At 37.8% G+C, this 26,977-nt stretch overlaps 1 protein-coding gene and 1 long non-coding RNA gene across 6 annotated transcripts in view; both read left to right on the forward strand.

Moving 5' to 3' along the window:
* PREX2 (phosphatidylinositol-3,4,5-trisphosphate dependent Rac exchange factor 2) overlaps positions 1-26,977 on the forward strand; it is a 292,133-nt gene that overhangs the window by 229,264 nt on the left and 35,892 nt on the right. For all 5 annotated transcript variants that reach the window (XR_008419975.1, XR_008419974.1, XR_008419973.1 and 2 more), the window contains 2 exons: positions 20,113-20,179; positions 20,446-20,636. Coding sequence is in view for 2 of the 5 variants with exons in the window: in XM_019453224.2 (XP_019308769.1) it covers positions 20,113-20,179; positions 20,446-20,636 (258 nt within the window). In the remaining 3 variants the exon portion in view is untranslated. The remainder of the gene's footprint in view (positions 1-20,112; positions 20,180-20,445; positions 20,637-26,977) is intronic.
* LOC128775322 (uncharacterized) lies at positions 9,960-14,627 on the forward strand. Its single transcript, XR_008419976.1, has 2 exons — positions 9,960-10,683; positions 10,917-14,627. It is a non-coding gene; the product is annotated as an uncharacterized LOC128775322 (long non-coding RNA).

Below are 26,977 nucleotides of genomic sequence, written 5' to 3' on the forward strand. Positions count from 1 at the left end.
AATATGTGGAAAGTAAGTAAAAGGTTTTCCTCACCGAATACGTATAGGGGGGTTGGAGATACACTGGATTGGACACCTGGATCATTAGTTGATATAGTGAGGAAACAAGAGGAGAAGCTTCTTCAGGATTGAAAGTGGCAACATACTAAATTGATTTGGATTTCATATGGAGGATTGACATTCAAGAAGCTCTCTATCCACTAGGCTGGAGGCACTCACATAGAAGTAAATAGTTAAAAGCAAACTAATGCTTGAGATTTCCCAGGTGATAGTACCATACATACATTGAACTGCTCAAAGTCAGGCAACTGGCAATGAGGGGCAAAGGCTCAAACTAGATATTTCCAGCTCCAAAGAGTACGCTTTTGTTGCAGTGCTCCATTGATTCTCCGAGGTAGCAAATGATCTCAGTATTAATGTGTGTGGCTTCAGGAAATGATTTAATGCGAGTTTAATTACTTACAATTAAAGAGTTAAGTACAACACAAACATGTGAAATCTTCTTTGAAAAAAAAAGGGAGAATTTTGAAGTGACAAGGAGCATTCTGGTTTGTTTTCTCTGCAAAGGGATGTGTCCATAGCTGTAGGACTAGAAAAGAAGATATGACAAAGACCAGAAGGGAAGAAAAAGGCAAAAGGGACTAAAATAGTTGAATCTTATTGCTACTTGAAAACGAAAGGAAGTATCTCTAGAGAATCAAACTCACTAATGTAGTTTTGCCCTTGTAATGAATGCACCTTGTCAAATATTACATACTGTCAAGGAAGGAGAATTCATCTGCATGCATACATTTTAAAAGCCATAAAAATGCATTATCAGCCATGTTCTTTGCATCAAATTTCAAAGTAAAGTATTGAAATATATATTATGTAATATTATACAAAAAATATATAATTAAAATTATATAATTATAATAATGATACATTATAATTAAAGATAAAATATTTTAGTAGAATAATACTAACTTAGGATATTTTCATTTGTCTATTCAGATTAAGACTAGTTATGCAAAATTAAATGCCTATAGTTTTGTTCCTTTCATAGCATATTTCATACAATTGTGTATACATTAATAAGTTAGCAGCTTCTTAGATACACTTCAGTTTGTATAAACTTTGAACTTCACCTACTTGAGACATCAGTGAACTCAGATATAAAATTAGACACATTCAGAAAACACAATGGAAGTCTTAAGATCTAATGTCTTTAGATCTAATGACATTCATTGCATTTCCTATAAGCCAAATGAGAAAAAAACAAATATTCTTTTAAAAAAATTTTTTTTTAATCTTTATCTTTGAGAGAGACAGAAAGACCGAGTACAAGTGGGGGAGGAACAGGAAGAGAGAGGGAAACACAGAATCCAAAGCAGGGTCCAGACTCTGAGCTGTCAGCACAGAGCCCGACATGAGGCTGAAACTCACAAACCATGAGTTCATGACCTGAGCCAAAGTCAGACGCTTAACCAACTGAGCCACCCAGGTGCCCCAGAAATATTTTTTAGTGTTTATTTATTTATTTTGTGCATGTGAGGAGCAGAGAGAGGGGGAGAGAAAGAATCCCAAGTAGTCTCTGTGCTGTCAGTGCAGAGTCCAACTCGGGGCTTGATCTCATGAACCATGAGATCATGTCCTGAGCCAAAATCAAGAGTTGGACACTTAACCGACTGAGCCATGCAGGCACCCCAAAAACAGAAATATTCTTAATAGACTAAGTGACACTTGGGCCATAGGACAAAGAATTTTGGTTAGTTTAAGTAAATATGGGATTTCTGCACTAATATGAATAAGAAGAAACAGAGGGCTACTGATCTTGGAATTGTCTTTTTCATTAATATACCAGAAGATGGAGAGTCAGTTAAACCTGGATTCCAATCCTCCCTCTTCCCTTGACTAGTTGTATGACTTACAGCAAATTGTTAATAACTCTGAGCCTTGATTTCCTTCTTTATCCACTGGAGATAGTGATGCTTCATCAGCTGTTGTATTACCTGAGAGGAGGTTTGTACAGTCTTCATTATTTGCTTAATGTAAAGAGTAACAAATATCATATCTGTAGGAAACCCATTGGTTTCTCCAAGGTCCTCTTGTGTTGGGGCAGCTGACCTTACCGCCCAATGTGGGAGGAAGGAAACTGTCTCCCAATGAGACAGAGAGGGAACTTGCCTAAAATAGCTATGCACAATGGAGCCAGAAGAGCCTTATTTGTGCACAGAAATACTCCTGAGAATAAACCAGATAACTGTATTCGATTTCACCCCAGAAAACTAAGAGGATAAGAGGCAATGGTGGAAAACTATCCAGAAGGATGTATAGCCTCTGCTGTGCTTCCAGTCCTGGATTGAACCCAAAGGCAGAAAAGATGGCTGCCCAGTTCTGGTGTGGACAAGATGGCAGAACACTTCTAAACACCTTCAATGATAGTAATAGAAGCAGGAACTTTTTATACACTGCGTAATTAAAAACTAAATGGAAAGTATGGCATTCAGCTCTGCCTTACTACAATCTTGAATGCTACCAGATTCTTTAGGCAGGTAGTAAAGGCTTGCTGGTAAAGCCATTCTTGTTATTCTGCAATCAAAAATAGAATTTATGAGTGAAATTGTGATTTCCCCATATTCAATGTCTTTATGTATACTTTGAACAACACTGCATATACTGATATTTAAAGCTTTTAATGTGAGAAATGAGCTAGTTTCTTGCTTAGTAACTAATCTAGGTTGGAATGTCAGTGTAGTTTGCAGGGGAAGATGTACACCTAAACTCTTTCTTTGCCTGTTTTAATACACAGTAGAAGAAAACCAATCTCGCAGAGATATGCTGATGGAAAGAGAAGACAAGATTTAAGAGGAATTTCTTAACAAAAATCCAATGAAATTGTATTGTCTGTATCATCTGTAAATTATGGATAAATATTACCAATTTTATTTTTCTGATTTAATGTTAAACCATCATTTTGATTAATAATTATAATAACCATAGAGATGACAAGTTTTGAATAAAAACAAATTCCTGCATTTGTTTTCAATTTTTATACACTTTTGGTTCATAGTTGACAACCTAACCTTCAAATGGCACTTATTGCTGTGTGGCCATACTGTGCATGACTGTTTTGTGACTCACAGCACATGTGACTTACTGCACTGGTCTGTAACCTAGTCAATATAACAAATGCTCTTGAATGCTTTGGGTGTTGAGACAATGTAAATTGTTATACAATTTCTAAATTTTTGCTGACAGATTCTTAAGTCTGCAGACCACATTTTGAGTGGCACTGAGCTAGAGTACATAGGCTGGGATTTAAAATAATTACTAGTGTAGGATATAGCTTTTGCCTTTCAAAAGTTCCCTAAGCAAGGTTGAGAACTGGAAAGTGAGCTGAGGGCAGATTCTGAAGGAGGGAGAGCAAGCTTGCCTTGTGTCTGGGTGAAGAAATGTCGTTGAAAACAAGATGGGGACAGGTCCGCACTATAGTAGAGAAGCAGATGTAGGAAGAGCTGGCATTAGGAGTTTCTGTTTTCCCACACAGAAAGCTTGCTGGAGTCAGGTTCTTCAGACCGTTAACAGGGAAAGAAAGTCAAGGCTACACGTAATGCATACCAGAATGTAGGTTCCCTGAGGGAACTTGTTAATGACTGTATCCCTAAAGCATGGAACATTGATTTATACCCAAATAGTTGTTCAAAGAATATTTGTTGAAGTAATTGAATGAAAGTATTGATAACACATTCTTATGTCCAGAAAACTAAGTGTAGGATTAGTATTTTGTTTTGTTTTGTTCTGTTTTTTACTCTCAAGTCCCTTATTGCCACAAGGATTTCAGGAGGTTTAGGGAGATTTCCAGTAGTTTATCAACAATAAATCTTTAAGTTTCATATCATTTACCCCTTCTCTTCTAATACAGCATAGCAGATCCATGACAAATAAGGGATAAGGCCCTCTCTCTCTCTCTCTCTCCCTCCCTCCATCCCTCCCTTCTCTCTGTCCTTTGTCTGCTTCTCTATCTCCTCCTTTCCTTCTTTACCCTCTTTTCTTTTCTTTTTTCTATCCCTTTATTTTTCTTTCATTTATTCATTCATTCATTCATTCAACTACTGTTTAGATCTTCTCAGTAATCTCCCAACTGCCATTTTTCATGCCTTCCCCCGTCTCCAGAGGATTAAATAGCTTTTTACAGACTTAAGTTCCATGATCTCAATAGACTACTCTTTTTTTTTTGTTTGTTTTTTTTGCACTCTTAAGATTCTCCTTATGCCTTAAAACCCTTAATTCCCTTTGTCCTAATGCTGACTAATGCGCTAAAACTTTTTAGGTCACTTAGCACACTGGACTGTAATTACCTGTTTATTGTCCTCTTTCAAACATAGGTTCTTTGCAGGTGAATAATTGTCTTCTTTTTACCCTTCTATCCACAGTACCAACTTTTTATTTGTTTATTGAACAAATGAACAAATACACAAATTGGGAGTTTAGAAGTGTGCTGATGTGAGGTCTCTTAGATGAGAAAAGATGACCCAGGAGAGTGTTCAGAGCAAGAATGGTGAGATGGAAGAGAAAACAGATTCTGGTGGAGTAGGTAAGAAAGAGAAGCCCATGGGGGAAGCAGAAGAGGCTAGCGTAAGTGAGTGTGTGAAAACAAACAAAGCACCTGGCCCATTCAGAAGACTTAGTGGATAGAGAATTGGAAAAGGTGAGGGTGACCGAGAGCACTGTATGTAAGAAGAGATTCAGAAAACAATGCCTGGGAAATGTCCACTGGATTTGGCCAGTGTAGAGTGATTGGCATAGACGTCATTAGGGAGAATGGTTTGAGGAGGGTGGTGCATGGAGGTCTGGCTGCAATCTGCTGGGGGGAGTGGGTTGAAGATTTGGAAGTGGGATTAGCAAATTAGACTTCTTTGGGAGAAATTTAAATGGAAGAGGAGGGAGATTATCAGACAGTATCTAAAAGATACAGAGTGCAAATTTATTTACTTCTCATTAGTTCATCCAGTTAAGAATGAAATTTGATCAAACTTATCCTTTGTGGGAAGGACTCAGTAGTGCATGATATTATTCCTTGTTAATCAATACTTATTCTCATTTACCCTTAAATTCTGTGTTTACTGCTCCATTTAACAAATTTTTACTGAGCAACTGCTTTGAGTCTGGCAGTGTTTTAGGTTGGTGGAGGGCATAAGTGAAATATGATGTAGTCCATCCCCTCATGGAGGTTATATTCAATTCCAAATAGTGCTTTAAAACTTACCTTTGATCTGTTTTCTCATCTGAAGAATGAAATTACCAAAAGACAGTCCCAAGGGAGCTTTAATTAGTTAATGCATTTTGACTTACCATATTCTGCTAATGACATCTTTCTAATTTCTTTATATCCATATTTCTAGTTCTATTAAATTTTCCCTGCCCTTCCCTCTGAAGCAGATGTCTACAGTTATTTATAAGATGAGACTCATTTCTGAATAGTTGTCTGCCTTAATGTCTTAGAAGACAGTGACAGTTCCACACTGCTTCAGTTGATTTTAATTAAGCACTTGGAACGTTTAAGATAGGGCGGTGACCTCATTGGTCCTTTTCATACAGTTATCTCTTTCCAATTATAAGTAAGGTTCAAAAGCAAAATAGTGAGAGTGTATGTATTTTTTGTGACGGAGGACATTTATTATGATTGGCAATTTTTTTATTGACCAATAGCTACCATTCATGATGGATGGTTTCCAATTCTTTTTGACACAGTTTTTTTTTTTTTTTAAAGAAGGCACATTCTCCTTGGAAATGGTCTAGAGCTGTCATTTGTCCATGAATTTAGGAAATTTAATTTAGGAAACTTAAGAAGTTTATTCTGCTAAAATATATTGAATACTCACAGTTGTGGGTGTTACTGTATAAGTTAATTGAATAATAAAGATAACCTGTACATTGTCTTTGTCTTCAAGGTGCTTATAGATTGGGGGGAAAGAAACACGTAAACAAATCCTTGCCCTACAGAACAGTGGATACTGATGTTAAGGAATGTACCAAGTGATAGGGAAATGGAAGAGCCTCTGATTCTGAAGATACTTTGGGAGATTGAGACAGGAGGTGATACTGAAGATGGGTCTTAAAGAATAAATAATAGTGGGAAGTGATGCCAGCAAGATGATGGTATTGCAGTTTCCAGTGTTCCTCCACTTACAGAAACATTAATTTGAACAACTATCCATGAACATAAATATCTTCTTCACAGGAGCAAAAGATTATGTGTAAGGGCTTATAGCACCTGGGTGGAGCATGGAAATAAGAAAATATGCATTGACGATGGTAAGAAAGACAGTTTCACATTACTCCTATTACCCTGACTAGTCCAGCATGAAGAGAAACACACTCCCCGTGGGGAAAGAAGAGTGCAGTGAGCACCCAACTTCACTATAGACCCCAGAATCAGGCCTACCTACATCAGTGCCTGGTCAAGCCCTATAACCCCAGACTCCAGGCTGGCTCCTGTGGAACCAGGAACCAAACCAGTCCCTGAGGACCCAAGCACAAAGCCTATCCACCTACTGACCAAGGTATCAGACCTGTTATAGACTTCACCAGATACCTGCTCTCAACCCCAGAATCTCTGGATTGGCTAGCTGGTAAAAAGTTTTCCCCGGTGGAGCCAGTCCATGAAGACTGAAAGAGTTACCTACGTCTTCAAATGCACAGACACCAACACAAGACCACAGGGGTCATGAATAGTCAAGGAAGAATGGCACCACCAAAGTAAACTAATAAAGCTTTAATAATAGCAGACTTTATTAGTAAACTAAAAAACTAATAAAACTGACCCTAAATGATGGAGATCTATAAAATGTTGGACAAAGAATTCCTAATAGTTCTCTTAAGGAAATTCAGTGAACCACAATACAAGGAAACACAGACAACTAAATGAAATTAGGAAAACAATGCATGAACAAAATAAGATGTTCAAAAAAGAGATAGAAACCATTAAAAAAATCCTAGAGTTGAAGAATACAATGAATAAACTGTGGGATTTAATACGGGGGTCCAACAGCAGATTCAACCAAGCAGAAGAAAAAAATCTGTGCTCAAAGACAGGATATTTGAAATTATCCAGTTAGAGGAACCAAAAAAAAAAAAAAAAATGAAAAAGAGTGAAGAGAGCCTACATGAATTATGAGATAGCATTAAAAGACACAACCTTCTGTTACTAGTGATTCCAGAAGAAAAAGAGATGGAGAAAAGGGCAGAAAGTTTTTCTAAAGACATGATTGCTGAGAACTTCCCAAATCTGGGGAGACATTTGGACATCCAAGGTTATGAAGCTTATAGGTCCCCCCAAATTTTCAACCCCAAAAGATCTTCTCCTAGACACATAATGACTAAATTGTCTAAAATCAAAGACAAAGAAAAGTTTTAAAACAGCAAGAGAAAAAATGTTCCTCACATACAAGAGAATCCCCCATAAGGCAATCAGTGGATTTCTCAGCAGAGACCTTGCAGGCCAGAACAGAATGGGATGAACTGGAGGACATTATGCTAAGTGAAATAGGCCAAAGAGAACTGCAATATGTCTCACTTATGTGTGGAATCTGGAAGGAGGAGAAGGGGAAGAGGAAGGAGTTTTACTAATTGAAACAGAGTAGATCAGTTACAGAGGATGGGGTTGGGGGGAGGGCAGGGCAAACTGTAAGATATTGGTCAGAAGGTACAAATTTGCTATTATTTAGGACAAATAAGTGAAGAGATGTATGGGCATGTGTCTGTACTTCATAATACTGTCTTGAACAATGAAAATATGCTAAGAGTAAATTTTAGATGCATTCATCACACACAAAAATGGCAACTGAGGAGATATGTTAATTACCTTGAATGTAATAATCATTTCATTATGTATATGTATATCAGATCATCATAGCATATGTCTTAAGTGTATAATTTTTATTTAAAAATTTTAAAGAATGAATAATTATTATGATGTTAGCTAACACTGAGTGAATGGCTATGTTAAGTAGTATACTAAGGGCCTTGATTTTTACAAAATAAAGGGAAGCACAGCTTTTTTTTATAGGTTCTAGTGTAAAAGTATAAAAGCTACCTGTGAATGTCTTTCTCTTGATCATAGTTGTCTCTCACCTTCTGAAGAGGGATTGTTAAACACCCTTCCTCTAAGTTCCAATGAGCGTTAAATACTTTTCTTTAAGTCTTGTGCTTCAGTGTTAATTGAGATGTAGCCTAGTATTTATGAGCTTAAAAAGAAACTTTCCTGCCAAGAATCCTTCTTAAAATGTGCATAATAATTATTTTATTTTTAAAATTAAGATATTTAATATATTTATTTTCTTCTATTAAGTCACATATGTATTTGGCTGTTTAAATAGTATGGTAACTCCCAACTCCTTTATAGCTGGAATGAAATAAAGTTCATGTATCAGATGCAGGCTTTGTGTTAGGCACTGTCTTAGGTTATGGGATTAAATTGTTTTTTCTCAAGTTAGTTAACGTACAGTGTAATATTAGTTTCAGGTGTAGAATTTAGTGCTATTCAACACTTACATACAATACCCGGTATTCATCAGGAGTGCCCTCCTTAATCCCCATCACTTATTTAACCCATCTCCCCACCTACTTCCCCTCTGGTAACCATCACTTTGTTCTCTATAGTTAAGAATCTGTTTCTTGGTTTTCCTGTCTTCCCTCCATGCTCGTTTGTTTTGTTTCTTAAATTTCCACATTATAAAACTCAACACCCAAAAAACAAGTAATCTAGTTAAGAAATGGGCAGAAGACATGAATAGACATTTTTCCAAAGAAGACATACAAATGGCCAATAGACACATGAAAAGATGGTGAGGGGTGTTTGGGTGAGGGAAGAGATAGTCTGTCAAGCATCTGACTTCTGATTTTGGCTCAGGTCTTGGGCTCACCATTCATAGGATTGAGTCCAGGGTCAGGCTTCACTCTGATATCGTGGGGCTCGAGTGGGATATTCTCTCTCTCTCTCTCTCTCTCTCTCTCTCTCTCTCTCCCCCCCCCCCACCGCTCCCCCTTGGCCCCTCCCCCACTCATGTGCACATGCTGTCTCACTCTCTATCTCAAAATAAATACAAAAAAACTTTTTTTAAAAAGATACTCAACATCACTCATCAGGGAAATACAGATAAAAGCTACAATGAGACATCACCTCACACCAGTCAGAATGGCTAAAATCAACAACACAGGAAACACGTGTTGGCGAGGATGTTAATTAAGAAGCATATAAGAATAGTTACACTATTGGTGGGAATGCAAACTGGTGCAGTCACTCTGGAAAACAGTATGGAGGTTCCTCAGACAGTTAAAAATAGAACTGCCCTGTGATCTAGCAATTGCACTAGTAGGTATTTACCCAAAGGATACAAAAACACTAATTTGAAGGGGCACATGCATGCCAATGTTTATAGCAGCATTATCAACAATAGCCAAATTATGGAAAGAGCCCAAATGTCCATCAACTGATGAAGGGATTCTCTGTCTCCTGAGAGTATGCAGTTTAGCAAAGATGACAGAATGAGTGTGACTCTGGTCTCGTATAATGAGATAAATTTGTTTCAGTTGGGGAGTTCTCAAGAAGATGTCATATTTGAGCAGGGTTTTGAAAGATCAGCAGAATTTTCAAGCAGATGAGTGAGAGGGGATTCTAGGCATGGAATCATATGAGAGAAGAAGAAGAATACGAGAGAAAAATTTCCTGTGGGTGGCTGGTGTGTTGGGGGAATCCAGCATGAACATGGCAGGACAAAGAGGGCAATAAGAGATGGGAAGGGTAGTCTTGGTAGATTGTTAGGAGAGTCCTTGAAGGCCCAAATTGTAGACTTTGGATACCAGGGAAATCTGAATGACTTTAAGCAGGGTAATGAAATGTTCGTCTCTGCTTTAGAAAGGTAATTTTGAAGGCCGACTGGAGTCATATAAGGAATATAGAGAAGGATATGGAGGAGGAGAAGCTGATCTGTCAACTTAATGTTAGTTGAGCCCTTTATGGCTTTAAACCTAAATAGACTTATGATTTTAAACCTAAAAATTATCCTTCAGTATGAAGGTGCCAAACTTTCTTGAGACTTAACTGTTACCAAATTAAACAGAATTAGTTTAAAAATAGAAATATTACTTGACTTTACTGTTTTTCTTGGGTGTACTAGATGTTTTTTTCTAATATGGTTCTATTCTTCTAAACTTTTTTCTTGGAAAGGCCTGTTTTTTAGGATATGCTTTTTCTGTCTTATTTCCACAGAAATTATGTTCTGTAGTAGCAGAGCATGGTATTGCCATTGGAAAATATATACATTTGCGCATATATTAATAGTAGGAGTGCCTGTGGTGATATATATGTGTTGCAGGTGTGAGAAAGAAATGGCCCCCTAGAAGACTCCTGTAAGGAGGAACAAATCAGAATGGAGTAAAGAAGTAAAGTAAAGGAAAAGAGTGATAGGAAGTTATCAACAACAATAAAGACTGGCGGGGATATCTCCACTACCATAATTCTCTTTTCAGAGCATCAGAGAAGTCTCAGAGAAATCCTTTTTTTAACATGGGAAGGTCTTGCCCTGTGTGGTCACATAGACTTTTTTGTTAGCCTTCCAGGATTTTTTTTTTTTCCAACACTCAAGTAGAAATGAAGCTGGTAATTGATACCAGGCAGTTCTATAAGGACTGTAACCTTAGGTGTTCCATTTTTTTTTTAATTTTTTTTAACGTTTATTTATTTTTGAGACAGAGAGAGACAGAGCATGAACAGGGGAGGAGCAGAGAGAGAGGGAGACACAGAATCCGAAACAGCCTCCAGGCTCTGAGCTGTCAGCACAGAGCCCGACGCGGGGCTCAAACTCACGGACCGTGAGATCATGACCTGAGCTGAAGTCGGACGCTTAACCGACCGAGCCACCCAGGCGCCCCAGGTGTTCCATTTTTGACAAGGCAGAAGACAGCTCTATCCAGGAGAATCCAAATTTATCTCATTATTCAGGATTTCTCTTCATGTAACTTTTAGTAAACCACCTTTCAGAAAAGTCAGGGCTAATGCTTGTGACCATGAAAGGTGGATAGGATAGAGGTACAAATTAACGTTCTCCCACTCTACTTATCCTATATTTTTTACCCATGTGTGGACACAGGTTGAACCTACCTGGTGATTTTTCATTTATACAAGAAATCAGTGTCTTTCAATAATATTTTCTGTAGAATTTTTTTCCTAATTTAAGTGCTATGGTAGACAAATGCAGCTTAACAGTAATACTCATTGGACACCCAGTCACAGCTGTAGTCAACTGCTGAGCTATTGTAATATTGATATATCTAACCATGCCTATGACTAATACCCATAATTGAGCAAATATTGTTATAGTTCCTTTTCAAAATGCAGAGTAACTGCTAAAATCCAAAAGCTACCATATACAGTTTAGAATATTTTAAGAGAGGACATGATATTACAAGAAGTATAGATGAGCCTGGCCAAGTGAGAAATTTTCATAAATTATTATAAATAAAGAATGATCTCATAAGCAATGATCTGGAGAAGAAACAATACTATAGAGAGCTGAGCTGAATACCGTAGCTATTCCTCCTTATTTATAAAGCGGCACTGGCTCTTATGCCTTAATCAGTCTCTCTTGGAAATTGAATATTCTCCAACATGCCCAGAAAAAGTGGGGGGGGAGGGGAATGGAAATGGTGCCAGATGAGAAGAATGTCACTTTTGTCATTGATTTAACCTTTGTGTATTGCTTATGACAAACTTAATAGGTTTAAATATTTTACATCCAGCTGTTGCTATTTTCGTTTTTTTCACACAAAGAGACAACCTGACCATCATTGAACCACCAGCCAGACCCTGTAGGGCTATGTCCTAATTCTTTACCCATTTGAGAAAGCACTTTCCTAATTTTTGTATTAGTATATTAACTTGCATAACTCTACATAACATCTAAGCATGCCCCAAATTCATTTTCTTTCTCTTGTGGCCAACATCAATTCCCTGTTTTCATTACCATGGTCTTATTTTGTTTGTTTCAAGTGTTTATTTAAATTCCATTTAGTTAACATATAGTGTCATATTAGTTTCAGGAACAGAATTTAGTTACTCATCACTTACATACAACACCCAGTGCTCATCACAATAAGTGCATGGTCCTATTTTGAATGCTAAACCGTTGTTTCCATTTCTAGGATCTGTTGCAGCTCCACATTCCCTAAATGTTCATATCTTAAGTGTCATGTATTTTTTTCATTTATTTTTACTTTTTTACCAGTAGTTAAGCATGTGCTGTGTAGTGCTTCCCTCCACGATTTAACAAATGACTTACAGTTCTTTCGCTTGCCATGTAATTTCGTCCCAGTATGGATCCTGCCTACTTGCACAACATTCTCTCTCCCTACTCTACATGAACCTGCTCTCCAGCCAGATTGGCTCCATCCACTTCTATATCTATTCTGCTCTTCGTGGTGTGTTTCCTCCTTTGAAATGCTTTCCTATTTTGACCTGTCCAGAATCCCATTCATCTATCAGAGTGCAACTCTTATGCCATATCCTTATTTATATGGCCTTGCTTCTTCCTCATATGGATATATCCCAATAACTTTGTTTCACCTTTTAACTTACCTATCCATTCTACATTGCATTAGAGATACCTGTGTACCTGTCTCCCCTATTAGATCGTATGAGAGAAATGCCTAAAATTAGTTTCACTGTAGATATTTGATTTGTATACATTTATACCACTATATAGTGTAACTTAGGACATTATCACCCTTTTCATTGGTATTTGATTCTATAAGGACTAAATGAAAAAAATATTATAATGTATCAATTTTATATGGCAGAGTTAATCTACAAAGTTGACAACGAAGTCTGATGTGTGCCAGCATGAAAGGAAACTTACTATCCAGCCTGTATAATGTTGCAGCAGCACTTTCAAAATGGTCTTAATAAGATTTGCTATACAAGACAAAGGACCATGACTTCATTCTTACTAAACTCAGAAGCGTAATAAACTATGGTCAGTTTGGGCATTAATCCAATTTTACCATTAACTTGCTCATAAATTTTGATTAAGGGGCATTGTAAGACTTGCATAATTAACGGAAGTGCATTAGAAATTTATTTCCTGTGAACAGTTTGTCATATTCTCAAAAATACTGAAGTTATGTGAATACCTGTAAACCTTAGGGATGGTAAAATATCTGGCTGAACACACTTTTTTTCTGATGGGGAATATCTAAAATTAGTTGTAGCCTCAAGTTGAAATTTTTATCATAACAATCGATTGAATTAAAATCTCTGTTGGCTATGTAAATTTCATACGAGTAACAAAGTGGCTATATTTCATAGTTATTTCCTCTAGACTTCATCAGCACATAAATTTATTTTATAATGATTTCTTGCTTTCTTTAATGTTCGATTAACAAATATTAACTATTCGTACAAGTCTGGATCAGTAAATACATTTAATGCTACATTTGTAGGAGCCATTTACCTTCTAAGAGTATTTTCAAGGGTGGAGTTCTATCATTAGATGCTGTATCTGTTTTTGTTCTCCTATATAGCAACTTGAAAAAGATGAGATTGTTTCTGAATAAACTTCCACTTGATGTGGGCATTTATGCATTCTAAATCTATAAAAGTTATTTTTCTACTGGCTGTCTTCATAAAATATGTTTTTGTTGTTGTTAAGGATTTTGCTCCATTGAAAATTTTAAGGTTTCTGCCAAATGAATTAGCATCCACATATTCCTGCTCTTAACTGGCTGACCCAGTGACAAACTTTTTTTTTTTTTTTGGCGGAACATCTGTTTCCAAAAGTAGGAAGACTGTTCAGTGTGGCCAGCTGTAGTGGACGTTTCTGTAGTGAAGCTTTCCATAGGTTGTATTAATGATCTGTGGACTGCCTCTACAGCATAGTTTCTTTCCCAAACGATTCAAGGTACAGAGGAGCTGAAGTATCTACAACGAAGGTACCTGATGGAGCCATTTAAATGACAATCTTTTTTTAACCTAAAGATAGGCTCCGTTGATTAAGTGGCCAACTTCAGCTCAGGTCACGATCTCACAGTTCGTGAGTTCGAGCCCCACATTGGGCTCTGTGCTGACAGCTCAAAGGCTGGAACCTGCTTCAGATTCTGTGTCTCCCTCTCTCTCTGCTCCTCCCCAGCTCACACTCTGTCTCTGTCTCTGTCTGTCTCTCTCTCAATGATAAATAAGACATTAAAACATTTTAAAAAAGAAAGGTTCTTTTCTGTTTAGACTTGAACCTCTACTTGTGTCCTGATCATGGAATTATATAATTCCAAGTACCTACCTGAATTTTCACTTTTTATAAGTATCAGAAAATATTTTAGATGGCCTTCAGGAAAAGCAGGAAGTTCTGGCCTTACTTTTATTCCTTGTTGTGCCTTAAAAATGCTCCAAGAGGGGTGCCTGGGTGGCTCACTTGGTTAAATGTCCAACTTTGGCTCAGGTCAGCTTGTGAGTTTGAGCCCCACATTGGGCTCTGTGCTGAGAGCTCAGAGCCTGGAGCCTGCTTCAGATTCTGTGTCTCCCTCTCTCTGCCCCTTCCTCAGCTCACACTCTGTCTCTGTCTCTCTCAAAAATAAATAAACATTGAAAAAAATTTTTTTAATGCTCCAGGAGATGCCTCCCACTTTGCACTTGAATAATAGTTATTACTCTTGAGTCCTCTTTGGTTACCACAGTACTGAGTACTTATGTATTGATTAATATTCAACATTATGCTATATCAATGTTAGACATTTTTAATATATGTTGTAAAAATGAGGTACTTGAGACCCTGGAAGGCTAAATAATTTGTCCATGAACTTGTGTATGTGTACTCTTTTTAACTGCATTACTTTCTCTACTAAGCACACTTGAGGAAAGGCATGAGGACATCTGGTCAAGGTATCTCTGGTTTCTGGCATTAAAGTACCACCTTATTCCAAGCATGTAGCAATGCTAGATAAAATACAAAGTCAGAATGTAAAAGTCACAGCTGAGCTCATAATTTATCATGTCAGTGGCCCACAAATCAAAGGAAAATGTAAGTGATGAGGAGTTGTAAGCTGTGCTGAGGCCTCTGGCTTGCTGGCCTCTGAGGGGGTTGTGGGGGGACCAGTACAACTTCTTCAGGGTAATGAGAGGTTAAAGTCGTTCTACACTAGATGGAGATCCAGAGCCGTCCTCGCAGTCTGAAACCAGGACATAGAGAAGGACTCGTTTGCTGCTGAGTAAGAGTCAGAAATCTGCCCACTACCCTGAGACTATAGTTTTTGATGCCAGGAGAGGCTTATGATGGCAAGGAGAACGTGACACAGCTGGTAAACTGGGAATTGAACCAGGTCACTCACTGGTTCAATGATGTGACCGGAAATAATCCAGATGTCAGCACAAGGTAATACTTACATTGCCAGCATGAAACTGATCGTACATGGGTGGTTCTGGGTACAAAATGAGTTGTAAGAGAAGGATAATGACAGGGGATGGAGCTGTATCAAAAAATTAAATGAAACTAAAAAAATCTTCCCACTTCAAATGCACTTGCAAAACAAAATTCCAAAGCACAAATCCTAACACTAGGAAAGAGCCAATGAATTTGACCATCAAAAATAAATTTGACTAGAAGAAATTAAAATATTGAAACAGGCTAGGAAAACATATTTTTAATTCTCAAAATATAAACAAAGGATCGCCATTCATAAAAAAAGGTATAAAACCCTGAAATCAAAATAGTTCAATTATCTATTTATTTACAAATTCTTATTAAGATCATACTATGTTCCATAGAGTCTTATGGGTGCCAGAGATACAGGAATGAACCAAATAAGTTTGTTTATGTTATTTATTTATTTATTTATTTATTTATTTATTTATTTATTTTGAGTAGGGGAGGAGCAGAGAAAGAGGGAGAGAGAGAATCCCAAGCAAGCTCCCATCTGTCAGCACAGAACCCAATGAGGGGCTCGATCTCACAAACCATGAGATCATGACCTGTGCCAAAATCAAGAGTTAGGTGCTTAAACCAAGCCACTCACGTACCCCAGTTTATTTATTTATTTTGAGGGGGGTGGCGAGAGAGAGAGAGAGCACATGTGTGCATCTGCGAGCACAGGTGGGGGAGGGGCAGAGAGAGAGAATACCAAGCAGGCTCCACGCTATCAGCACAGAGTCTGATGCCAGACTTGAGCCCAGGAGCCTTGAGATCATGACTTGCATCAAAATCAAGAGTGGGACATTTAATTACCTGAGCCACCCAGGTGCCCCTGAACCAAAGTAAATAAAATCCATATCCACATAGAGAATTTATATTCTCGTAGGGAGTTTACCTGTTAGTGGTAAGAATGAAATAAGGATAGACAGAAATCTTGGAAGTGGGAGATAGTCATTGAAATAAAATTCCCAGTAGAAAGGATAATCTCTAGACTTGAAAATGACAGAATTTTTCATTTGGAAGACCGTACTTAGGAAATCACCTAAAATGCAGTAATGGGAACAATAAGATTTTTAAAGTGTGTGTGTGTGTGTGTGTGTGTGTGTGTGGAGAGAGAGAGAGAGAGAAATAGAGAGAACACATCAGATTACGTGAAGAAATAATAGCTTAGATTATTTTATTTATTTATTTTTTAACGTTTACTTATTTTTGAGACAGAGACAGAGCATAAACGGGGGAGGGTCAGAGAGAGGGAGACACAGAATCTGAAACAGGCTCCAGGCTCTGAGCTGTCAGCACAGAGCCCGACGCGGGGCTCGAACTCACGGACCGGGAGATCATGACCTGAGCCAAAGTCGGCCACTTAACCAACCTGAGCCACCCAGGCGCCCCGCTTAGATTATTTTAGAATTGAAGACAATACTCCTCAAGTTGAAAGGACACTCTGAGAACCTTATCTGGATAAGTAACAATAAATCACTGCCTAAACACTTTGTGGTAAAACTTTAGAACATCCAGGTTGAAAAAAAAATCTAAACCAATCAGAAAAAAATGTATAGACTAGCCCCAAAGCAAAGAAAACTAGACTGAGAGCAGACACCAAGAGCAGTATTGAGGGGGGAAGTGTACTGTAATTTGGATTCTAGAATTTAATGACAACATATACCACTGACACACTGATCAAACATATTAATAGAATATCCAGCTTTTAAAACTGAATATTTTGGGGGGCGTCTGGATGAGTCAGTCAGTTAAGCGTCTGACTTCAGGTTAGGTCATGATCTCACGGCTCATGAGTTTGAGCTGTGGGTCGAACTCTATGCTGATAGCATAGAGCCTGGAGCCTGCTTCAGATTCTGTGTCTTCCTCTCTCTGCCTCTCTCTCTCTCTCTTTCTCTCTCTCTCAAAAATAAATAAACATTTAAAAAAACTGAGTATTTTTGATGAAGCAAGCCTAGAAAAAGTAATAACTAATTTCTGTGTTAAAAAAAAAAAGTAAGACTACACAAAGGAATGAAATAGCAACATGCAATAAAAGAAGACTATAAATGGCCAGCAAATACATGCAAATTGAAAATAAAAATACCAAAGGTTGAAATTTTAATAACATCAGTGTGAACAAGGATGTGGAAGAATGATCACAGGTATTCTTTGGTACCTCCACTTGGGCCAAGTGTGTGGGTGACCTCATAAAGCATGAAAGTGGTAAATGCCAGCTTCTGGGTAGTGTTTACCTTGGGGAGGGAGAGTTTGGAAAAAGAGTGGGACTGGAGAAGGGTGAGCAACAGGGGCTCACCCATATCTGTAATATTTTATTTTTTTAAAAGGTGAAGCAAAAGTTCCAAGTACCAGGATCTATTAAAGCATGGTGGTGCATACATGGGTTTTATAGTATTAGCCTACATATGTACCTGTGTAATTGCAATGAAAGGATACTCAGAACTTTCAGGAGAACATGAATGTTTATGCACGACAGTAAGGTTTATAAATAGCCAATCTTCTGGTAATGAGGCCAGTTGAAACCCAAAGTCTTTATCAAGGTCTATAAAGCCCTACAGAGTCTGCCCCTCTGACCTCTTTCAGTTGCTCATTCAGTCTAACCTAACTCCATCCCCATTGTGTGGTTTTGGACCTCACACAAGTCAGACTCGTTACCTCTTCTCATACCAGCAATACTCTTATATTATTGTTACCTCTTTCTGATACTGGGGAAAATCTAGAAAATTTAAAAATATCTCCATACATTTGATTTTGCTATTGATCCAATGCTGTTAGTAGATATTGACTCAACCAGCTAAATGGAACTGTATTTGCTTGGCCCTTGATGGATATTCCTGTTTGCAGTGGTTCATGCCACCATAATTCAGTCATTGGATGCAAACACTGCATGGGGTCACTGGAGTCCCCATACTCCTGGCAGCATCATGTGCTCAGGAGCAACAGGTAGCTGTGGGATTTAGGCTGAGGCAGTAATTTTCCGTGGAGTCGTGTCCTCTTTTCCACCATATTGCTTTTTCCATCAAGCACACTTGGGGAAAGGCATGGGAACATCTGATCAAGGTATCTCTTTGCGTTCCAGCTTTGAGGCACCATCTTTGTTCCAAGATGGTATGTGGAAATCTCCTAGGAGTTCAAAGTGAATTATAATGAATAACAACTAAGTTTGGATCTGGAACTGTTTTAAAATTTTTGTTATTGTTTGGATTTGTATGTGAGAGATGAATAAACTAATTCACAGTATGAATGAGCATAATTTTCATTTTGGAAGTTATTCTTAACGTTTTGTAGTTTAAAGTATAAAACTTGATTAATGCATGCTACTTTAAAAGACAAAAATAAACGTCACTGCTAGCTACAGTGGGCATTGGAATGGCTGTGTATGTGTGTGTGTGCGTGTGCGTGTGTCTGTGTCTGCATGCACATGTGTGCATAGTGGGACTCTGGTCATTAAGTTCTCTCTCACTGATTTTTCCCACTACAACACATGCATTTGATAATAATCTGCCAGTATTTTGAAGTTCTAAAAGGTGCTCCACAACATCACTCTAATCAGTTTTATTTCAGTATCTTGTTGGACAATCATTCTAATACTATGGAACTTATTTTGGTATGTCAATATTAAGCGCTCAAATCTTGAAAATAATTCCACCTCATCAAAAATAGATAGTAGATTAACTATAGCTTAAATGTATCCTGTCTTCATGGGTCATTTCCTTACAACTTCAGTTTAGTATTGAGCCAAGAGCTGAGCAAACGCAGCAATAATTCTTTGGAAATTGAGCTTAATTATTGCAGGCCACTAGGATTCAACTTCATGTATTAGAATACTTGTTGCCATATTGCATTCTGGTGACAGAAAGAGCAACTGTATCCTCAAAGAGGGTCTAATTCCCAATTTGAGCATAGTTAGTGGGTGAAAGAATTCAACTCACTATTCTGTTTAAAATTATGGTTTTGAGTATTGCTTTTATAATCTTGCTCAGTAAGTGAAAACTAGATAATGTTCTCCAGTAGGCACAAGAAAATACATTTCTTCAGCTTTTTTTTTTTTAACATTTATTTATTTTTGAGACAGAGAGAGACAGAGCATGAACAGGGGAGGGGCAGAGAGAGAGGGAGACACAGAATCTGAAACAGGCTCCAGGCTCCGAGCTGTCAGCACAGAGCCTGACGCGGGGCTCGAACTCACGGACCGCGAGATCATGACCTGAGCCGAAGTCGGACGCTCAACCGACCGAGCCACCCAGGCACCCCCATTTCTTCAGCTTTTGTAATAATATTAATTATTGAAGTATTGAACGTGTTAACGAGCACTTACTCTGTGCTATGTACTGTTCTAAGCATTTTATTTGCATTCACTTATTTAATCTTCTAAGCAGGCTTGTGAAGTAGAAGCTAATGTCATCCCTAAATTACAGAAGAGGAAATGGAAGCACACACAAATTAAGTAATCTCTCTGAGGCCGTACGATACGTAATGGAGCTGGTGGTGGTGGCTTCAGTCATTTTTTCTGAATGGAAGATTATGGACTTTTTTTGCCATCCCACCCATCCTAGTTTCAACACTTATTTATTTATTCATTTGTCTTTAACAGGACGTCAGCGAAACTTGCATACCTTCATGCATTTTAATTTTTCTAACAATAAATGATCATTTATTGTTTGGATTCTTACAGGGCGTTCTACTTGGACAAGTCAAATTCACCACCTAACTCCACATCCAAAGCTGCCTATGTAGATAAGGTAAAAATAGATGATTGCATTTATTGATGCTTTGCCATTTACACACCTTGCTTTTTAAAAAATTTTCTGCTGTTGTCTTCAACAATTTGTTCTTAAACAAATTATAAATATTTGTAGTCTCCAACTCTGTTACTGCCACAATGAAAATATTTTAGACTATTCATTAAAAGTTAGAACAACTATGAATCATATGCCATCTAAAAGCATTTGTTCCTACTAAATGTGCTGGACTTTATGCCCATGACTTTTTTTTTTTTTTTCTGCAGCTAATGAGGCCTCTCAATGCTTTGGATGAACTTTATCGACTGGTAGCCTCGTTTATCAGATCCAAGCGCACGGCCGCCTGCGCAAACACAGCTTGCAGCGCCTCCGGGGTCGGTCTGCTGTCCGTGTCCTCGGAGCTGTGCAACAGGCTGGGGGCCTGCCACATCATCATGTGCAACAGCGGCGTGCACAGGTACGTGAACCACCCTGCCCTGCCTGCGGCTCTCATACTGAAGTTCGTTCATAGGTTCTTATTTCTATTTCGGTTACGTGAAATTATAACTGGAAACATGCAAAGGACTCAGATGTATTTGGAATAAGATTTGGGAAATCAGGTCATTGTTACACAGTTTTTTCTGGCTTTAGTGATATTTTCAGTGACTGTTTATTCATATACATGAATGCAATCCTATATTTATATCACTGTATCATATCTGCCCAGATGCTCATCACCCTTGTGTTTATATTCTGAGATTTATACTTTAGGTACAAAGTTGTGCACCAATTCTGTTCACTGTAGGAACTTGCCTGGTAGGAGCGGGCCACTAGCTAACCAAAACTTTTTTCACTACAGTTGATGGACATTCCACTCTTCAGTGGTTTGGGTTTCTGTACCCAGTTGTTGTGAGATAGGCGCTGCCTTGGGGTTACTACTGTCTTCCTACTTTGGGCAAAATTAAGTCCAGGAGCCCATACAATATGCGTTCCTGAAAATGGAATGGAAGATTTTACATGGGTCCAGTTCCAGTAGTTTGTCTTAGGCAACTGTGCTCAGTCTGGGGCAGCCAAGGTGGGTTGATGATCTCATACAGTTGTATCAGCTGCAAAATGTGGGTGGAGGACCCCATGTCAAGTCCTTCTCCATAAGCATGTACTCCTCCTCTCTCATCTCGCCATCTTCACAAGGAGGTGAAACCGTGTAGTAAAAATAAAAATAAAGCAGAATTTGGTCCTCATTGTAATCTGAGTGGGCAAATAGTGTCCTGTCACCCATCATAGCCTCTTCTTAGAACTGGGCCAGTTGGATTTTGAGGATGGTGGTATTGTTTAGTCAGATATACCTGGTACTTCATGTATGCAAAGGGCTGCAGTGTTATGTCATAAAGTGGTGATGCTCATGTTAGAAACATAAATACAGCATGAACAGCCAATGACAAAAAATAATAAGGTATCATAAGAGAGCATAAGAAAAAATAACAAAAATAACAAACCTACATTGCAAGAAAATGTAAATGGCCTAGGAAAGTTACAGCTAAAAACTAAGATTCAGAAAGAAAACAGATGTTTGAGATGGGTAGACCTTTCCAGAGAAGGTGATATTTGAACTAGGTTCTGATGGGTCCAGGTGAAGGGTAGAAAGTGAGAGAAAGATGATCTGAGACAGCAGGTTCTCATCTGTGAAATTCCATTTCAGTTTGGTGTACCTGAAATTCTAGTTTTCAAGTCCTACACAGTGTATTCTTTCTTATGATGTATGGCAAGACCTTTTTCCTCTGAAAGGAGCATTATATTCCGTGGTTGACAGAATACACAGAATTTCCTCCTTTATTTGAATGGCTGTGTACTTTGTGCTCTATTGCAAGCTTTAATAAGCTTAATTGAAAATATCATCTGCAACCAAATGAATAAAATATTACTTCATAATTTGTTTACTAGCAGCAAAGTGATCTCTCCCTTCTGATCAACTCATGTTCACTCCTTCTGTTCCCATTTATTCATTCATTCATTTATGTATTCATTATTCATTCACTCGGTAAATATGCACTGAGCACCAATTATGTGCCAGCACTGCTCTAGCTGCTGGGGATCTAGCATTGAAAAATTAAAGTTTCTACTCTCAAATAGTGTGCATTGTGTTGGGGGGAAACTGATGATTAAGCAAACGAATATGTAATGGGGTAGATGGAAAAAATAGAAAAAAGACAGGAGTCAGAGAGGTAGAAGGTGTGACAGGATGGAAAGGATGAGTAGTCCCATCCAACAAGGGATTTCATCAAAGATTTGTATGGAATGAAAGAATGATTTATGCAAATATCTCCAAGAAAGAGCATTTGCTCCTAGGGAGCAACAATGCAAATGTGAGAGCTCATGTGGGAGTGTGCATAATGTGTTCAAGAAACTGCACAGAGGGCCATGGTGGCCTCAACAAAGCGTCACCACCTTAGTTATTGATGTTCTTATGTTACCCTGGTGCAAGGTCATACGTAGTTGTTTGAGAACTTGATACACTATGACCCCAAAGGGGACACCTCAGACTTTGAAACTACAAGCCTATGTTACCTCCTCATTAGTTTACTGAAAGTTAATTCAGTTAAATCTGCACTTAATCCTAGAATTATGACCAGGTTGTCCAAATTATTCTCTCTGCTATCCTGTGAGCAGTTTTAAAATTTGACTATTGTTACATGGGAGACATAGATTGATACCCCATAACAGTTTTATAAGTATCATATTCATTGATTGGGGTGTTAGGACCACAAGTAACACTGCAATTTCAAAGTGGTTTGACTTTTTCCATTTCTACTATTCAAAATAGATGTAGCTTTAGTTAGTTCATTTCAGAGTCATTTCCTGAGGTGTAGGCAAAAATACCCCATGACAAATGCTGATTTAAAGTTGAAACTATTTGAAAATGGTACAGCTTTATTTTCCTATTATGCAGAATACAATGGGAGTTTAACATTATCTTTTAATCTTTCAATGAAGGCTATGCTTACACTTTTCATGACAATAAAATGTACTAATTTGTATTAGATTTGGAAATCTCACATAAAGACTGTTCTTAAATTAATTCTTTAGTATTATAATTCAAATGGCTAGAGAGAAACCCAAGCACATCCACACCTGCACTCAACCTTAAACATGGAGGTTTACCTTCAGGTTCTGACAAACAGGAGAAGTCCACAATGTGAAGCAGAATAAATGTCGCACCAACTATTTTTTTATCATTGACTTCTAAAATCGAGATGAGAAATGCACAGCAAGATGGTATCCACATCAGATAGTCAGTTTCCTGATTTTATTTACCAAATAGTAAAAGAATCTAAAGTCTTTTTAGAGTATTGAATTATACTTGAATTGTACTGCATATGTTTGATATTAAAGAGAAGAATGTAGGTTTTCAGAACGAAAAGGCAGATTTAATTAGCATTAATGTCTAGATGTTTTAATGCCAACCTGAATCGGATGGCAGAGCTGCATTCAACAGTGAATGCGAGATTAGCGGGAAGAGAATTCAGAATGAATTATTAAAATCTTCTCATAGCGTTTAGCCTGGCTTTGTTTTTATTAAATTCTTTTCGCTAGGGTAATCCTTTGTGTGTATTACAATTCTACTGATGAACTTGCCTGCCCACACTCTTAACTATTCACTCATGTCAGTTCTCTTCATTGCTACTGAATGGTGAGAGAAGAATAGGACTGTCTCTTCTTAAAAGCAGATGTTTGCCTTTTAATCAATATCGACTGATGTTAAAAGGTAGTTTCATAAGTGAAAATGTTTTATAATTTCCTATCCTGATCAGCCTTTTTTCATTTTCACTCTGCATTCATCCGTTGCAACTTCCATCTAACAGCACACAATTGGAACATAGTTGTATTGGTCCATACAGCTTAACAATCTGCTTTATGCTCATAACAACTGTATCTGTGTCTTCAAAACGTATGCATAGACTTTTTCATTATCACTTTTATTTGTCACATAGGTAGTCCAGCCAGTTGCTCTCCCAGAGTTTACTAAACGATTAGTTGAGTGGTTTATCTTCTCGTCTATTGTGCATAATGCCTACAGGGAGGCTTCTTTCATTATGTAGCTGTTCAGATTTCAATTTGATCTCCCAGTACGTTAAAAGAAAACAAAAATATCCTCCGGATGGAATTACTGTGGCAAGTTTAAACCTATGTGGTCAGTATATTATTGTTTAAGTTCTCAAAAGGATCGTGCTTGTGTATAACACAGCCAGAAGGTTAGTTGTGTGGCACTTTGACCTCTTCCTGGTCTTGGGAGAGATCGAATCCAGGTATCTACTGTGCTTCTCTGCTAGATATGCAATGATATTTCAGTAGTGCCTCAGTTTATACTTCTTTGATTAACAAATACAAACATGTGAATTGAGTATTTTTTGAATTTCCTTTTCTACAAAGATTCATACAAAGACTGTGTATATATCTACTTTATAGGCAAATTGTTTTTTGCCACATTGAACATTTTTGCAGTATTGAATCGGCCCTATGACTTTTAATGTCCTCTTTTGTACTCATACCAGTCAGCTGTTGCAGGCAATCCAAAAGTATGCTACAGGGGACCTGAATTTCCCCTCTATTTCTTACTGAAGCATCCTTCCATTAAATGCAATGTTTCATTTTGTTGTGGTTCTTTATCCCCCCCCCACAGCCCCCACTTAACAGCCAACTGTTTTTCTTGAACCAGTATAAATCAGTGTGCTGCAAATGTTATAAAACCTGAATCATGAGTCTTACTGTGTCCAAAAGCAAAGGTGTCGTTTTCTTCCCACTACATTAGCTTCTGCTTGCCTTGCCGGTGGGAACAAGTGGGTGGAAATTTCCAGAGGCTACCTGAAACGATTTGTCAAAGAAATTTCTAATGAGGGCAGGAAATCTGGGATCACAGTTTTTCCCTCTAAGGACTTGTTCCAAAGAGTTTTTGTCCGCTTAGTCTCAGTATTTTTTAATAATTGGTTTTCAGTGGTTTCAGAACCCTGGTATGGCCCTGCAGGAAAGTGCGTGATTTGAGCACAGGCCTCATGTCTAACTCCCCTTTGAGCCCAAACCTTGGAGATCTGTACACATAAATTACGTTTTATCTTCATGCTTTGTTGTGAGGATGAGTCTCTTACAGGAAACAAAACCTTGCATTTTTTTTTAAAGATTTCTTTAATTTTTTTTTTTTTTATTTTGAGAGACAGAGTGTGCATGCAAGTGGGGGAGGGGTAGAAGGAGAGGGAGAGAGAGGGAGAATCCCAAGCAGGCTCCATGCTGTCAGCACAGAGCCTGCCACGGAGCTCGAACACCTAAACCAAGAGATCATGACCTGAGCTGAAACCAGGAGTCAGACACTTAACCAGCTGAGCTACTTGGGCTCCCGAAGGGCTTGCATTTTTAAGTAACAAACCTCGGGTTCACTCATTGATTGGAGGCTGTGAGCAGCACGACCAAGAGGGGCTCAATGCATCAGAGATTCACTGGCACCCAGCATCAGTCAATGTCTTGTGTTCTGGTTAGAACCCTGCATAGGTATAAGAAGGAAATAGTCTGTGGCAAAGGCCCACCTGTTTTTGTTATTTAAAAACATATTGAAAAACATCAAGCTGGCTACCATCTATGTATTATGGTGGTAAATTTCTTTTTTTTTTTAGTACATTGTAGAAATTAGTTTTAACATATATAAAGTTTTAGGAAATAAAAGACCATATGTATTTGAATCTTCTAACTTAAGAGGGGTTTATTCCCAAGATGTGTTCCTTAGTTGGTTATTTGGAAATCAAGACATATTTTCACATTTGACGGTAATACCAATGGTGTTTGAATCTTCAAAGTCAGCCCTCTCTCTCTTCCCCTTCCCTGACAAGCACTTATATAATCTATAATGTGACCATGGTATAGGACCCAAAGTATGATTATAAACATTTGTTAGGGAAACGAAAGCCAGGGGGCACCTGGGTCGTTCAGGAGGTTAAGCATCCCACTCTTGAGCTCAGTCCAGGTTCCACATTGGGCTCCACACTGGTCATGGACCCTACTTAAAAAAAAAAAAAAAAAAAAAAAAAAGGAAAGCCAGGAGATAAAAAAAATAAAAGCACTGAAGACAACTATGTATTACTAGTCTGGGTAATGGAACAGTTTTTTTAAAAAATGTAGACGAACATGTAATGACTCTTGGTTCATATAAACAATTAAAAAAAAACTTCTTCAGGTAACTATCAATTAGCAATTTTAGAAACCACTTTTGTTCGAACTTTGAAGGACTGTGTTAGCACTATTTTATTCTGTCATAACCATGACATTAAAGGACAAATTGACAAATAGGCCCAGCTAGAGGAAGGCAGAATCTTATAAAAGTGGATCATTCAAGGTAACCTGACATAGGTAATCAGAGTCCTAATAGGGCGGATGATAAAGCTACATCGTTTTCCGTTGCGCACTAAAAACATCAAGTAAGACGAGTAGATTTACTCTGGGGATTTCCATATGTAAGTTAGATTCTATGTATGAGACAGAAAAAATAAATTACCATACTAAGCAAATGAAGGTTTCAAATATATCCCTTTATCTTTTGTTCAAAAATGACTTGAGAGATTGAATAACAAGATTAGTGGGAATACTTGATTTTCAAATCTCCAGAAAGACGGCTACATAGAACACAAGAAACATTTCTGCTAGCTCATGATCTCAGAATACCATACTTTCCCAACAGAAAATTCTAAAATTATGTTCTGTAAGAATCTGAAGCATGTGAGTCTAAAACACTACTTTTATTTTTTTTTTTTTTTTAATTTTTTTTTTTCAACGTTTATT

The sequence above is a fragment of the Panthera pardus genome, unplaced genomic scaffold (assembly GCF_024362965.1).
Source record: "Panthera pardus isolate Hobbes unplaced genomic scaffold, ASM2436296v1 HiC_scaffold_7, whole genome shotgun sequence".
NCBI classification, from domain to species: domain Eukaryota; kingdom Metazoa; phylum Chordata; class Mammalia; order Carnivora; family Felidae; genus Panthera; species Panthera pardus.